At 38.8% G+C, this 15,112-nt stretch overlaps 1 protein-coding gene across 5 annotated transcripts in view; it reads left to right on the plus strand.

Moving 5' to 3' along the window:
- The window catches only part of rnf220a (ring finger protein 220a), a 462,984-nt gene that overhangs the window by 435,863 nt on the left and 12,009 nt on the right, over positions 1 to 15,112 (plus strand). For all 5 annotated transcript variants that reach the window (XM_048602023.1, XM_048602025.1, XM_048602024.1 and 2 more), the window contains one exon: positions 9,230 to 9,304. In XM_048602023.1, coding sequence (XP_048457980.1) covers positions 9,230 to 9,304 — 75 coding nt within the window. The remainder of the gene's footprint in view (positions 1 to 9,229; positions 9,305 to 15,112) is intronic.

A 15,112-nucleotide genomic window follows, 5' to 3' on the forward strand; every position in this document is an offset into this window, starting at 1 on the left:
ATCTGAACTGACCAGCAGTCTGTAACATTTGAAAGTTAAGATTAGCTTGTCCAATCAATACAGTATGGTAATCAACAAGGCTAACAGAATACTGAATTTTGTTGTCAAATCATTGGAGTACCAATCATTCATTCAGAAATTGCAATGGGCCGTGAGTATTATGGTCCAGTATTGATACCAAGATGCAAGGGATGAAAGGACTGAGATGTAAGGTGAGAGTCAAGTCTTTTGAACACTTCAGCTTTGAATATAGTTGATTGAAAAGATACCATAGAAGCATTGCAAAGTACTAAGAAGAATAGGAAAATGAATCAGGAACATTAATATTTCAATTTCAGTTAAAGGAGAAGAAAACATGGGCATGAACTAGTAAAAGGAAGTCAGGAGTAATTTCAGGAAGTAATTCTTCATTAGAAACATTGTGAATAAAAGGAATGTGCTTTTATTAGAGAAACAAAGGCATAAACTTGGCACTCAAGAGACAGATTGGGGAAGCCATAGATTTCCAAAGCAGGGTCAGTTAGACAGCCAAAAAATTACCTGTATTTCATTTTATGATCTATGCTTGGACAGAGAAATCAGTTGTAATAAAGCTTGTCTTCAATTAGTTCACAATTAATTGTGAATGCCTAAATGGAAATGTGGCAGAATCAGTTGATGAACTTGGTCCATTGTGGTAATCCAGAACTAGAGAATGCTTTCCCAATATGTTATGAAACCCAATAGGAGAACAGTCTTTGTCAAGGTCAGGTTTCTCCACATGCACAATATAGTAGTACTGAAGCCTTAGGGAACCAGTAATCACATCATGATTAAATTTTGGTTTATTTGGCAGCCAGCACTGGGAACGATCAGAACTGTCTCTAAACAAATTTGAAAGGGATGAGGAATGATTGAGGAAAAATGTAACTGGGTTATATCACTGAAGGATATTACTATAAGAGAAGTAGAACACTTCTAAACGATAATGTTGAACCTACAAGATAGGAAAATAAAACAAATTTACAAACTAAATAGTCTGCTACTAACAGATAGGAAAGAAAAGAATAAAAATGTGCCAAATATTTTACAGAAGATAAACAAAAAAGAGATGCAGAATGTAAGGACAAGTTAGGAAGGGTAACCAAAAGCTTGATCAAGAGGTAGATTGTAAGGAAGGTTTTAAAGTAACAGAGAAATGTGAAAAATTTCAGAAAAGAAATTCTAGAGTATAGAATCTGGACACCTAAAGTACACTACCAGCAGTGAAATGAAGGAAATGGGGAGGAGTGATGCATAGATTTTGGATTCAGAGGAATGGAGACTGTGAATAGATTTAAAGTGATGTGCAAATGAAACAAGAATGATATGAGAAAAAAACTTCCACTCAGCAATTTGTTAGGGTATTTAATGCAGTACCTGGAAATGTTGAGGCAAGTCCATTTGAGATGTTTAGGAGGGCGTTGGATGATTTTTTTGAATAATAATGGCAGAAGGAGCAAAAAAGCAGGAGAATGTCACTGGCTAATAGAGCTGGACAAGACCGTAGAGCAGATGCAGGCATGATGGGCCAAATGCCCTCCATCTGCACCGTAATAATTCTGTACGTCATTGAGAAGACATCCACAGATTGAAGGAAGTTGCAAAGAAATAAACATGTCGGTGATGTAGGAACTTAAACATAACATTTTAACTTTGAGATGTTCTTAAGACTGGAATCTGTAAATAAGTGAGGGGCACATACCACTTGTTGCATAACATGATGAGTTGAGGTTTATGGAGGATAGAAGATGAAAGGCTAGACTGAGCACTGGGGTGATCAAATCTAAAGAGAAGGTTTTGGCAGGAGATGAACTAAGTTACAGAGCAAGGCATATGTAGTCTTTGTGATTAGGAAGATATACACTTGTAAGTTCAGCCTAGAGTTGAACTGGATACTGATTAGCAAATAGTCTGATTCAGTCCAAGATATTGGCCAACGGGGGAAATAGAATTTTTAGCAAAAGTACAGAGTTAGTGTTGAGGTGGGGGGCGTGGAGGGTTGGGGGGTGTGCGGTGAGCAAAGACAGTATGTGTTGTTGCATCCTAAATCCTCAGCAATCTTTTTCACATTACATAGAACGTAGAACAGTACAGCAGAAGAATGGACCACGACGCTGTGCCAAACGTGATGCCAAATTAAATTAATCCGTTCTACCCGCCATTGTTCCATATCCCTCCATTCTTTGCATATTCATGTGCTTATCTAAAAGTTCCTTAAACACCCCATCATATCTGCTTCCACCACCAACCCTGGCAGTGCATTCCAGACTTCTGCCACACTCTTGTGTAAAAAAAATGCCCGTCACATCTCCTTTGAACTTTCCCCCTTTCATAGAGTCATAGAGATATACAGCAAGGAAACAGATCCTTTGTTGCAACTCAGCCATGCTGACCAGATATCTTATATATTGTAGTCCCATTTGCCAGCATTTGACCCATATCCCTGTAAACCCTTCCTATCCATGTACTCAGCCAAATGCCTTTTAAATATTGTAATCGTACCAGCCTCCACCACTGGCAGCTCATTCCATACATGCACCACCCTATGCATGAAAAAGTTGCCCCTTAGGCCTCTTATATATCTTTCCCCCTCTCACCTTAAACCTATGCCCTCTATTTTTGGACTCTCCCACTCTGGGGAAAAGACCTTGCCTATTTATCCTATCCATGCCCCTCATGATTTTATAAATCTCTATAAGGTCATCCCTCAGCCTTCGATGCTCCAGGGAAAATAACCCCAGCCTATTCAGCCTCTCCCCGTAGCTCAAACCTCCAACCCTGGCACGACCCTTGTAAATATTTTCTGAACCCTTTCTAGTTTCACAACATTCTTCCCATAGAAGGGAGACCAGAATTCCCCACAATACTGCAAAAGTGGCTGAACCAATGTCCTGTACAGCTGCAACATGATCTCCTAACTCATTTACTCAATACACTGACCAATAAAGGCAAACATACCAAATGCCTTCTTCACTGTCCTATCTACCTGCGACTCCACTTGTAAGAACATGAACCTGCACTCCGAGGTCTGTTTGTTTAGCAACACACCCCAGGGCCTTACTATTAAGTGTAGAACACCTGCCCTGATTTGCCTGTCACCTTAAATGTATGCCCCAATGTTTGAATCTTTCCAATCAGGTTTTTGGCTCAGACACTACAGTGAAATTACATCGGGGATTTACACTTTCTTGTTTAGCCCCCAATTATGATATTGCACACTGTTCCGGTTACCACAGCACATAAACATTTACACTAGGAGAAGGAGCAAAGAGCCTCAAACTTGATTCTATATGTGTTATGGAAAAAAATTAGAGAAGCTTGAAAACATAATTTTGTTGGATGTGGAATTCTGTTTGAGACAAAGCTGGGAGGTGAGAACAAAATAATATGAATTTTGCTGAAAATTGCATTGTTAATGAAGGGAAAACTTGGTGAGATTTAACTCAATGTAAAAAATGTTTGTAAGGCCATTAAAACAGAATTATAGGAACAAAATGAAAGTTCAATGAGAGGCAGCTGTTATGATGGAATAAGAAGTGAGTTTCAGTTGACTGACTTCTTCACACTCTCAGGTTGTTGGAAAAGTCTTCCACTTGTCAGATCAGATTGTTAATATGTGTATTAACTTGTTTGGCAATGACTGTTGGTCACTGTTTCAAAATAAGTGGTTAAGCCATTTAAGACTGAGATTAAGAGACATTTTTGTTCTCTGAGAATCATGAGTCTTTGGAAATATGTTCCTCACAAGTAGGTGGAAACATTGTGTTTCAATATTTTTAAGGCAGAAGAAGGTAGATTCTTGATAAGGAAAGGGCTAAAAGGTTATTGGGGTAGGCAGGAATGTGGAGTAATCAGATCAGCTATAATCTTTTCGAGTGATGGAGTAGGCGCGAGGGACCAATTGGCTTAGTTCTGCTCCAATCCAGTATGTTCGTATTGGTTGACTTATCTTTCTGATTGAATGCCTACTTGGGGAGAGTGTGGAAAAACAGCAGGATGTTAACAAAATGACATTCTAAGTGACTTTACAACTGCTGTGAAGTTGCAAATTGTCAATTGCATCTTTAAAACTAACAAGTGCAAAATGCTGTATCATAGATCCCAATATAAGTGGGAATCTGGAAAGTCTCCAGTATACCAAATCATACAGTAGTTTCACTTAAATCCATTCATGACTGAGAACATGCTTTGAACGTTAAATGTCTGTTTCTAATTTTACTCTAAGCATTAGAAATTATACCATCTTCTGCCTACTTAATGAAAGCATGGTGTGTTATGCAGCCTAGCAGAAATGTATTTAAGAAGCCTTGAAAATTATATTTGTTGAGTGATTACCATGATGGAAATTTCTATTTTCTTCTGGTACTATTTGTAGTGCCTTTGGGTTAATGTTTAAGTGTAGATTACAGTCAATGGGAGTGATAAATTTTCATCATTTTTATTTGGTAGCTAGAGCATGGCTGCTTATAAGGTGGAGACAAGGGCCCTCTTACAAGATATACCTACTTACTATGTTCTGCAAACTTTCAAGATTGATACAAAACACACAACATAGTTTCCATGAAAAATACTTTTCATGATAGAAAGATTTCCTATTAACTATTGCAACATTTCTCCTGACCTTTTGAAGGCTTCACGAGAGGGACAACTGTTAGGCTTGGTTTGGCATAGAGTTACTCATGATGAAAATATGTTTGGTCAGTCTTTTTACAATTATGTAGGTAAAATATGACTGTCCTTTATATGGACACCTTGTTATTCTAAGAGATAATCTGCATGTAGAAAGGCAGCTTGTACAAAACCATTTCCCATTGGTATTTTAGCTCCTCCTAGTGGTAATCTAATCCATTTTAAGGGATTTTAGTTTTTCTACAGCATAATAAACTTAAACTTGAAATTATTTAAAATATGTAGTTATATTACTGCAGTCTATTTTAAAAGATCTGCCTCATTATTGGTATATAAATCAAAGCCATTGTGTATAATGTTTCAAAGAAATACAGTGTTACTTGCAAAAACTGTAAAGATTGTAATTTTTCTTTATTTTCTTTGAAGGTTTTTCTTTTCTTCTGAAAATGTTGAATTGTTATCAACAGTTCAGTAAGTTTCAGGCCCATTTCAAAGTGTCCATTAGCATGTAAACCTTGAGGTTGAATGTAAGTCATATTACAGTGTGGGAACCTTGAAGCAAGTCCTCTCCTCATATGACACTCACGCACCATCACTTCGACATTCTTTGTAGATCAACATTGTTGTCCATCCCTAATTGCCTTTTAGAAGGTGGTGATTTGAGCTCCTTTTTTGAACTGCTGCAGTTTATCTTATGCAGGGACACTCCTAGTGCGAAGAGGGTTCCAGAATTCTGTCCTAGTGACAGTGAAGGTATACTGATATATATGCAGGTTGGTGTGGCATGGGGCTTAGAGGGGAACCTGCAAGTGGTAGTGTTCCCATGCATCTGCTTTCCTTGTGCTTCTGCCTGGTGAAATTGCAGGTTTTTGAGGGTGCTCACAAAGATGCTTTGGAGGGTTGCTACTACTGTGCATTGGTGATGGGGGGAGCAAATGTTTAAGTTGGCAAATGGTGTGCTGAGCCTGTGGGCTGCTTTAGCCTCGATAGTGTTGAACTTCTTGAGTGTTGGATCTGCGCCCATGCAGACAAATGAAGAGTAATCCATCACATCTCTAATTTTTGCCTTGATGGGCAGGATTTGGGGAGCCAGAATGTGAGCTACTTGCTAGAAAATTCCCAGCCTCTTACCTGCTCCTGTAGCCAAAGTATTCAGTTTCTGATAACCTCTGTGTTGACAGGATGTTGATTTTGACAGTGGTGGATTCAGCAATGGTAATCCTCTAAATTGTCAGGGGATGAAAGGCAGATTCTCTCTTATTGGAGTGGGTCATTGCCTGATATCTGTGTGGCGACAATATTAATTGCTAGTTATTAGCCCAACGCTGAATGTTATCCCGGTCATACTTTACAAAGACCCAGACTGCTTCTGTATCTGAGGAGTTAGTCATAATCATAGAGCCATAGTCATAGAATTATATAGCATGGAAACAGACCCTTTGCTCCAACTCATGCATGCTGACCCAATATACTAAATTGATCCAGTCCCATTTGTCAGCATTTGGCCCATATCTCTCTAAACCGTCCCTATTCATGTACACATCCAGATGCCTTTTAAATGTTATAATTGCACCTGCCTCCACCATCTGCTCTGGCAGCTGGTTCCAAACATGCACCATTTTCAGTGTGACAAAGTTACCCCTGAGGTCCTTTTCAAAACTTTCCCCTGTCACCTTAAACCTATGCTCTCTAGCCTTGGACTCCCCTACCCTGGGAAAAAGGCTTTGGCTGTTCACCTATCTGTGTCCCTCCTGGTTTTATAAACCTCTGCAAGATCGCCACTCAGCCTTCGACACTCCAGGGGAAGAAGCCCTAGCCAATTCAGCCTATCCCTATAGCTCAAATCCTCCAATCCTGGCAACATCCTTGTAAATCTTTTCTGAGTCCTTTCAAGTTTAACAACATATTTCCTACAGCAGGGAGACCAGAATTGAATGCAGTATTCTAAAAGTGGCCTTATCAGTGTCCTGTACTCAATGCACTGACCAATAAAGGCAAGTGTGCCAAACGCCTTCTTCACCACCCTCTCTACCTGTGACCCCACTCTGAAGGAATTATACACCTGCACCCCGAGGCCTCTTTGTCTAGTTTTAAGTTATTGATGCATCGATGATGGACATCTTGTCTTTGGACAAGATACTGCTGTTGGGCAGCCTTTCTTCACACTGGATTTCTCCTGTGCTTAGAGGTGCCTGCTGCAGATTGTTAAAGTCTCTCAAGCATATTGGATCACAAGAATCATTGCGGAATGGTAAACCATAACTTTAGTTTTAATGTAAGTAAAATGGAGTAATACATTTTGGAATAAAAAATAAGTTTTTGGAGTATAGACTTAGTAAGGAAAGGAAGGATATAATTAAGTAGAGAAACTTAGGAATTCAAATGTATAATTTCTTGAAAGTAAGAGTGGGGATAAATAAATCATTAACAAGAACCAGGACAATTTTAGTTTTTTTTTAGAAAGGAGCATAAAGAGTGAAGAAGTAATGATAAGTTGATGAGTAACATTGGTTGACCCCATTATGGAAAGGGCATTAAAATCATAGAGTACGATGATGTCAGGACTAGGAAGCTAGAGTTTCGAAGTGAAATGTCTGAAGCTAGTACATTTTCTTCTAAAAGGTGAAGAATAAGCTGAGATTTAATAGAATTTGACAGGTAAGTTATGAAGGGTTTGAAAGTGAATAAGACAAGTCAGTTTAGTTTGGTTTTGGAGTAATTGCAGAGGATTATATTTAAAATTGTTTATAAGACTCCGAAAATGAAGTTGGCTTTTTTTAAAATATGGCGTCATATACTGCTTAGTTACAGGAAGTTTTTGGGACAGAAATCATTGCATCTTTTAAGTGAATGGTTAAATATTTGAAGCAGATGTAAATAATGTAATAAGGGTATTATTAAGCTGGAGAGGGTTCAGAAGAGATTTACTACAATGTTGCCAAGATTGGAGGGTTTGAGTTATAAGGAGAGGTTGGATAAGCTGGGACTTTTTCACTGGAGTGTAGGAGGTTGAGGGATAATCTTATAAAGGTTTATAAAATCATGAGGGGCAGAGATACGATGAAAGGCAAGTATCTTTTCCCTAGGGTGGGGGATTTCAAGACTAGGGGGCATATTTTTAAGATGAGATGGGAAAGATTTTAAAAAAGGTGCAATTTTTTACACAGAGTAGTTTGTATGTGGAATGAATTTCCAGAGGAAGTGGTGCAGGTGGGTACAATTACAATGTTTAAAAGACATTTAGATAAGTATATGCATAAGAAATGTTTGGAGGGATATGAGCTAAGCGCAAGCATGTGGGACTGGTTTAGCTTGGGATTATGGTCTGCATGGATTGGTCGGACCGAAGGGTCTGACTCCGTGCTGTAGGACTCTATTACTCCATATTGAGCAATAAGTTCTTCCAACTAAGTAGTAGAAAGACTTGTAACCAGTGGTTTTAGGTCCCATTGCAACTCTGATCACTAGCTACTGACCAAATCCTTCACTCTAGCAACTATCTGAGACTGAATCAGATTGTTAATCACATTAGAGCATGAAATGAACTTCATGTCATCTTTGAGACCGACTCTTTCCATCTCTGCTACATCTCAAATTTGTCCCAGCTCAACTCATCAGCAGCTGATATTCTCATGTGTGCCTTTGCTCTCTCCAGGCTTGATTATTCCAATGCAATACTAACCATCCTCCCGCATTCTACCTTTAGTAAGCTTCAGATAATTTAATATTCTGCCATCGTGACCTAAATAGTACTACGTTCCACTCTCCTTACCTACCTTTGTGACCTCTGGTCAAGGAATACCTTGACTTCAAATTCTTGATCTTGTTTGCAAATCCCTCTGTGGCCTTACTGCTCCCTATCTCTGTAATCTCATCTACCCCTATAACCTTCTGAGATAGGTGCTTCCCCAATTCTGAGCTCTTGATCATCCCTGATTTTAGTTGCTGTACCAGTGGCAACTGTACATCTAAGGTCCTAAGCTCTGGAATTTGCTCACTAAACAGCTTTGCTTCTGACCTGAAATAAGATACTGTTTAAAACAAACCCCTTTGATGACCTGCCATAACGTCATATTATATAGCTCAGTGTCAAGTTTTATTTGATAAAAACCTGTGAGGCACCTTGTAACAATTTAATAAATTAAATGGACTATACAAGTACAAGTTGTCATTGATATAAATTATGGAGACAAAGCAAGTCACTGAGATTAGTTTTGGTTTACTCTAATAAAGACCTCGCTAGATCAGTGGGCCAAATATCCTTCCTCTATCTTCTAAACATCTATATTTCTACAATCCTGGAGGGTGAGCAGAAATGAGGAAACCAAGTATTATTGCATTGCACTGATTTTAACATTTTTTGAGTGGTTGTTGCTACTTAACGACACAATTTTTGCATCACTTTAACTAACTAACACTTACTTCAAAGAAAATCCTCGGTGATCTTGTCTGTTAAACATGAGTTAGAGGACTCCAAGCTCTCGTGTGAAAATTTGTCACTAAATACAAATGATATTTAAAGCATTTTTAATAAAACTATTCTTCACAATTTATTTTTATAATTTTTTATTTTGTACAGGACTCCTACTCGATGCCTCTCACATCAATCCAGTGTTGGCATGTTCATTGTGAGGAATGCTGGCTCAGAACACTGGTAAGTATAACCTTCCATTTCTTCATGTTGTTTCTTTTCTTTCTGTCATTCTGCCCTAGTGCCTTCAGGGAAAAGTGTTATAATCCGTTCAAACATTGCAGTACAGAAGGAAGCAATTAATAAGAAAATGCTCATCTGTTTCGCAGCCAGCCTTTTCCAATACACAATTTATTATATAAACACTTTCACGACGTCCTTTAAAATTTGCTTGCTGTGGCGGCTTGTTACTAATGTTACCATTAAACCATACCCTGAAGACAGCAATAAAGTTGGAATTCTAGGCCCTTGCATCTTTAATCAAAGTGAATGCATGTAATCTTGTTACTGCTGCCCTTTTTTTTATGAAACTGAGCAGTACATAGCTAACTATGTGTGTACGTGTGTATGTGACTGTGTAATTCTTATTCATTATTCTCATTAACTTAGCTATTTAAACAAAGATTTTTTGTAATAAGGAACTAAAAGGAGAACAGTTTGACTTTACTACGTAGATCATACATGTAACAAATAAAATATTTCCAGTGCTGTAACCACAGTTAATGCTGTAAAAGATTGGAGAAAGGAGATTTTCTTCTCTCAAAGTGCCTGATTACAATGGCACATTGCCATAGTGCTAATGAGGGTTTTGAGGTATAAAACACTAATGAACTGAAAGGCATGCATTTATTGTTGAATTCCACACACCATGGTTGAGGTAAGTTCATTACCCCAATTAAGGTTCTCTTTTAGACTTGATTCAACACTTCCTAATTTGTAATTATCCCCAATAGCTTAATTTTTATTTTGTTCAACATACACCCCACAAGAGGAGGAGTTACGCTGATGTTCATAGATTAAGTTGTTCCAACTGCAGTTTCCTAGATTTGATTACAATTCACATTGATCAGTTTTCAGATTTGTCATATGCCCTCACTTAACACCAGTAAATGTGCAAACCAAACTTTTAGTTTCAGCTGTTTGTTACAGGTATAATGTCTGAGTAATGTGTAACACCTCATCTGATACTTCATCATTGGGCAATTTTGATTGTTAGTGTGAGAGGTAAGAGGTCATACTTTGGGCCACTATAATATTTAGACTTGGGGTACCATGCATTGACTACTAAGCTCATGCTAAAATAGCATGTGTTCAGTATTAGATGTTCCTACATTAGTTCCAGCAGTTCTGCCTCCCATTACAGATTGCCTGGCAGCAGACACACAAGACTTGGCTCTGGAATTGTAGACAAGGTTAATGTGGCACTAGAGCTCTTCCATACAGCACCACAGTGTGGAAACAAATTGATTTGGTATTTTGTAAAATGTGACAAAATGAAACATTCTAGTCTTTTAAGATTATTTTTAACCAGAAGTGTTTGTAAACAATAAAGATCAGTTTTTGTTTTCTGCAAGCTGGAGGCAATTTATATTACTGTTAGCCTAGAATTCATTCATCAGGACAGAGTACATGATTTGATTATTGCCAATCTGTGTGGATGGAAACATAGATAATCTGCTAGAATGGGTATCAATCAGGAGTGGAAATATTTATGTTTTAGTAACTGGTTTCTGTTGAAATAAAAGCTGGTGGTGTTCTGTTAATATGATAAAAGAATGTAAAGGATATTGGATTGCAGCTATTTTAAAGTATCTGGATACTGGATAAAGATGAGCTACATGAATTTATATAGCAACTTTAATACAGAAAAATATCCCCCAAAGTACTTCACAGAGGTGTATTCCGTTGCTATCCACTAAAACCAAGAAAGAAAATGTTAAGTGAAGTGACCAAAACCTTGGTCAAAGAGATGGGTTTTTTGGAAATTCAGTTTGTGACAGAATGCTCAGCAGTGAGGTGAAAGGGGAGAAGGAATATACAAGCTGTCAAATTTAAAAGAATTTTTTGGGGTATCGAAGCAATTTAGAGATGATGAGGGACCAGGTTATGAAATGATTTCAACTTGAGATAGGGGCTTTAAATCGTAGTCTGGGAGGCAGTCTACGTTAACAAGGGCAGTAATGATTCTTGAGTTGGTCCTGTTGTGGATAGGGTGTGGTCAGCTGAACTTTGGTGGAGCTGGAGCTTTCAGAGTTTGGAGATTGGGATTTCTGTTAAATGAGCACTGACATTGCTCTGTTTACAAATACCGAAGGCATTGATGAGATTTCCAGCAAGAAACGCAGAGGTACGTAATGATCCAGAAGAGGGAATAGCCTGTGACAGTGAGAATATGGAACCAGAAATTCAGTTTGCAGTTGAATAAGTTGCCAAGATCCCAGGCAACTTGCTTCAGTCTGGGACTTCTAATGAATCAGTGATGAGCGTGTAGAGTTTGTGGCAAGGGCAGAAGATGATGGCATGGTTTAATTTAGAAAAATTTGAGTTAATTTGATTTGATGAAGCGGGGATTTTATGAATGGGCTTTATTTCAGTGCATAATCAAAGGATTTGTAATGACACTTCATTAGCTGAACTTCCCTTGGAAGGAAGAAGTCTGTAGCCAGCAGAGAAACTGATTGTTGCAGCTTTTCACCGCAGAAGTAGTGATTGAACCGTGAAACTCATGCAATGTATATTGAGACATGACTCAAGGAAAACATATTTATTATTCTGATATATTGTGGAAGGTAATAATATTTGTAAATTATGATAAATACAGTCTTTTGCCGTGAATCCTACATTCATTTATCTGTTGTTAAATAAAACATCAGTCGCTTTACAGCCTCAGTCTGGCCTAACGGACTATAAGTTTAATCTTTTTGTGTCTTCTTTTACAATGTACACAATCCATCTAATGAGGACAAAGAGAATCATTTGTGACACATGAAACATTCCAGTAAGCTAGTCTACAGTAGCAAAGATCTTTGTTGAACCCCAGGGTCTTGCTAAATATTGGGCAGGTAACTGGATACTTTTAGGCAATGAGAGATCCATTTATGAAATGCTTGCAGATGGTAAATCTAAACGGAATATTTTACTAGAAACACAAAAACGTCAGTGTAAAAGTTACATGTGATGCTGCTGGTGACTTTTGGATAGCTATTGAAACTGTTTTGATTATCAGACATTTTATTACTGATGAGATATTTACTTGAAGACCCAATTGTAATGTTTCAGGTAGGTATTAAAGAACTCCTTGTTAGGTCAATATTTGACCCTCAATCAATGTTATAAATGTTAGGTTGGTCAAATACCTCATTCTTGTTGGATCTTGCTCTGTGCTAGATGACTATTGTGGTTGGTTGGCTCGCTGAGCTGGTTTGTTGTTCGTTACCCAGCAGGGTAATGAAATGTCTGTGGAACAACAAACCAGCTTGGCGAGCCAACCAACCAGAACATCCCAACCCGAGCTACAAATATACTCTAAAACTTCAAATGACTGTTGTATTTGTCTCAAATCAGTTTATCAGAGTAATTCATTAAAGCACTTCAGACTTTTCTACAAGATGTGATAATGGGCTATACAAGTACAGGTGTTAAAATTTTTTTTCTTGATGTACAGCTGTTCCTTTTGAAATTATGGTTGCGTATATCCAAGATCTCTTGTCTTAGGGAATTCTCTCCTTTGATTTTTCCAAAGCTTCAGTATTATCATAGACAATAGAGCAAGACTCGATTTTACTGGCAATATGCTCACTTTTGTACATGCAGCCTTCCTTAACAATATTTTTATGTTTTTTAATGGTAGGATGGGGGAAGGGGGATTGTTTATTGCAGTGCATTGCGCACTGAGAATTGGTCCACTGCTACTAGTACATCACACTTGGGTACATTGCAATAACTGAGGCATGGAGAATCTTGATTCCTCGGTTACATTGCATATCATCAATGAATTTAAGTTTATTAAGTAATTATTCATTCAGTCTTTTGAATCAATTAACAGAAGTTTTTTCACTCAGATCTCCTCTCTATTTGTAGTTCCTCTCTATTTGTATTTTTTCTTTCTCCACCATCTTGTCATGGAAATAATATTGCTGGTCCTTCATCACTGCTGGGTTCCTGTCTTGGAACTCCCTACCTAACAGCAAATGTGACTGTCCCTACAGCATGGGAAGCATTGCAGTGATTTAAGAAGATGGCTACCAGAAGGATGTGGAAGCTTTTGAGAGAGTGCAGAGAAGGTTCACCAGGATGTTGCCTAGTCTCCAGGGCATTGACTATGGGGAAAGTTTAAAAAGACTAGGATTATTTTCACTGGAAAGACAGTGGCTGAGAGGAGACCTGATCGAGGTCTACAAAATTACAAGAGGTGCGGATAAGGTGGATAGTCAGAGACTTTTTCCTAGGGTTGAAGTTTCAATTACAAGGGGGCACAAGTTCAAGGTCAGAGGGGGAAGAGTTTAAGGGAGGTGTGCAAGGGAAGTTTTTCCACGCAGAAAGTGGTAGCAGCCTGGAATGCACCACCAGAAGAGGTGGTGGAAGCAGGGACATTGAAGACGTTTAAGAGGCACCTAGATGGGTACATGAATAAGGAGGGAATGGGGGATACGAATCGAAAAATGGCAGGTTTGTTTTTAGATTAATTCGGGCATGATGGTCGGCACAGGCTTGGAGGGCCGAAGGGCCTGTTCCTGTGCTGTACTTTTTCATTTGTTCATTTATTGAAACCTGTATGGCATCTGCTGTGGCATATGAGGTTAATATCTTTTGGGCTTCAAATCTGCATCTCTGAAAGAGCATTTGTACATATACAGCATAGCAAAGAGATACCTCTTGATTTTAACACTTGTGCAGATTAACTTTCTTTTGCCATAATCTCACAGAATCATACAACATGGAAACAGATCCTTTGGTCCAAAAAGTGCCTGCTGACCATGTTCCCAAACCGAATAGTTGCACCTGCCTGCACTTGGCCAACACCCCTCAAACTCTATTTGTGTACTTATCCAAATGTCTTTTAAATGTTGTAATTGTTCCCTGTAGAATTGAGCAAAAATCCCCACATTCTGAAATACTAGATCAAAATCCTGGACATTGCAAATAACTTTTAAAAGCTTTAAAAACAAGGCAGCTGAACTGTGCTCTGGAAAAATTACACAGACAGAGATAGCTGCTTGGAACAAAAACAGAAATTGCTCGAAAAGCTCAATAGGCCTGGCAGCATCTATAAAGGAAAGAAAAACAAAGTTGCTGGAAAAGCTCAGCAGATCTGGCAGCATCTGTGGAGGAGAAAACAGAATTAAAGTTTCGGGTCCGGTGACCCTTCCTCAGAACTGATGGTGGCTGGGAAAACGTCAGTTTATATGCAGAAAGTAGGGAGGCGGGTGGGGTAAGGAGTAAACGATAGGATAGATCCCAAAGAGAGAGAAAGACAGTTGGACAGACAAAGGAGTTGCTAGCGATCAGGCTGGGAGGGTGAATAGTTGTTAATGGGGACTGTTAGTGACTAACAACAGGGGGGGTGTAATGGCAGGCTATGTGGTAACAAGGCCTGGTGTGTGGGGTGGGGGGCTGGGACATGGGAGAGTTTAGGCCCTAAAATTATTGAACTCAATATTGAGTCCGGAGGACTGTAGGGTCCCCAAGCGGAAAATGAGGTGTTGTTCCTCCAGCTTGCATTGGGCTTCACTGGAACCCTGTAGCAAGCCGGAGACAGAGATGTTGGCCAGGGAGCAAGGTGGAAGTGGCATTGAAGTGGCAGACAACAGGTATTTCAGGGTCTTTTTCGCAAGCAGAACGTAGATGTTCTGCGAAGCAGTCACCAAGTCTACTTTTCGTTTCCGCAATGTAGAGGAGACCATATTGTGAGCAGCGAATGCAGTAGACTAGATTCTTGGAAGTGCAGGTGAAGTGTTGCTTCACCTGGAAGGTATGTTTGGGCCCTTGGAT

This window comes from Rhincodon typus, chromosome 10 (assembly GCF_021869965.1).
Source record: "Rhincodon typus isolate 14 chromosome 10, sRhiTyp1.1, whole genome shotgun sequence".
NCBI classification, from domain to species: Eukaryota; Metazoa; Chordata; class Chondrichthyes; order Orectolobiformes; family Rhincodontidae; genus Rhincodon; species Rhincodon typus.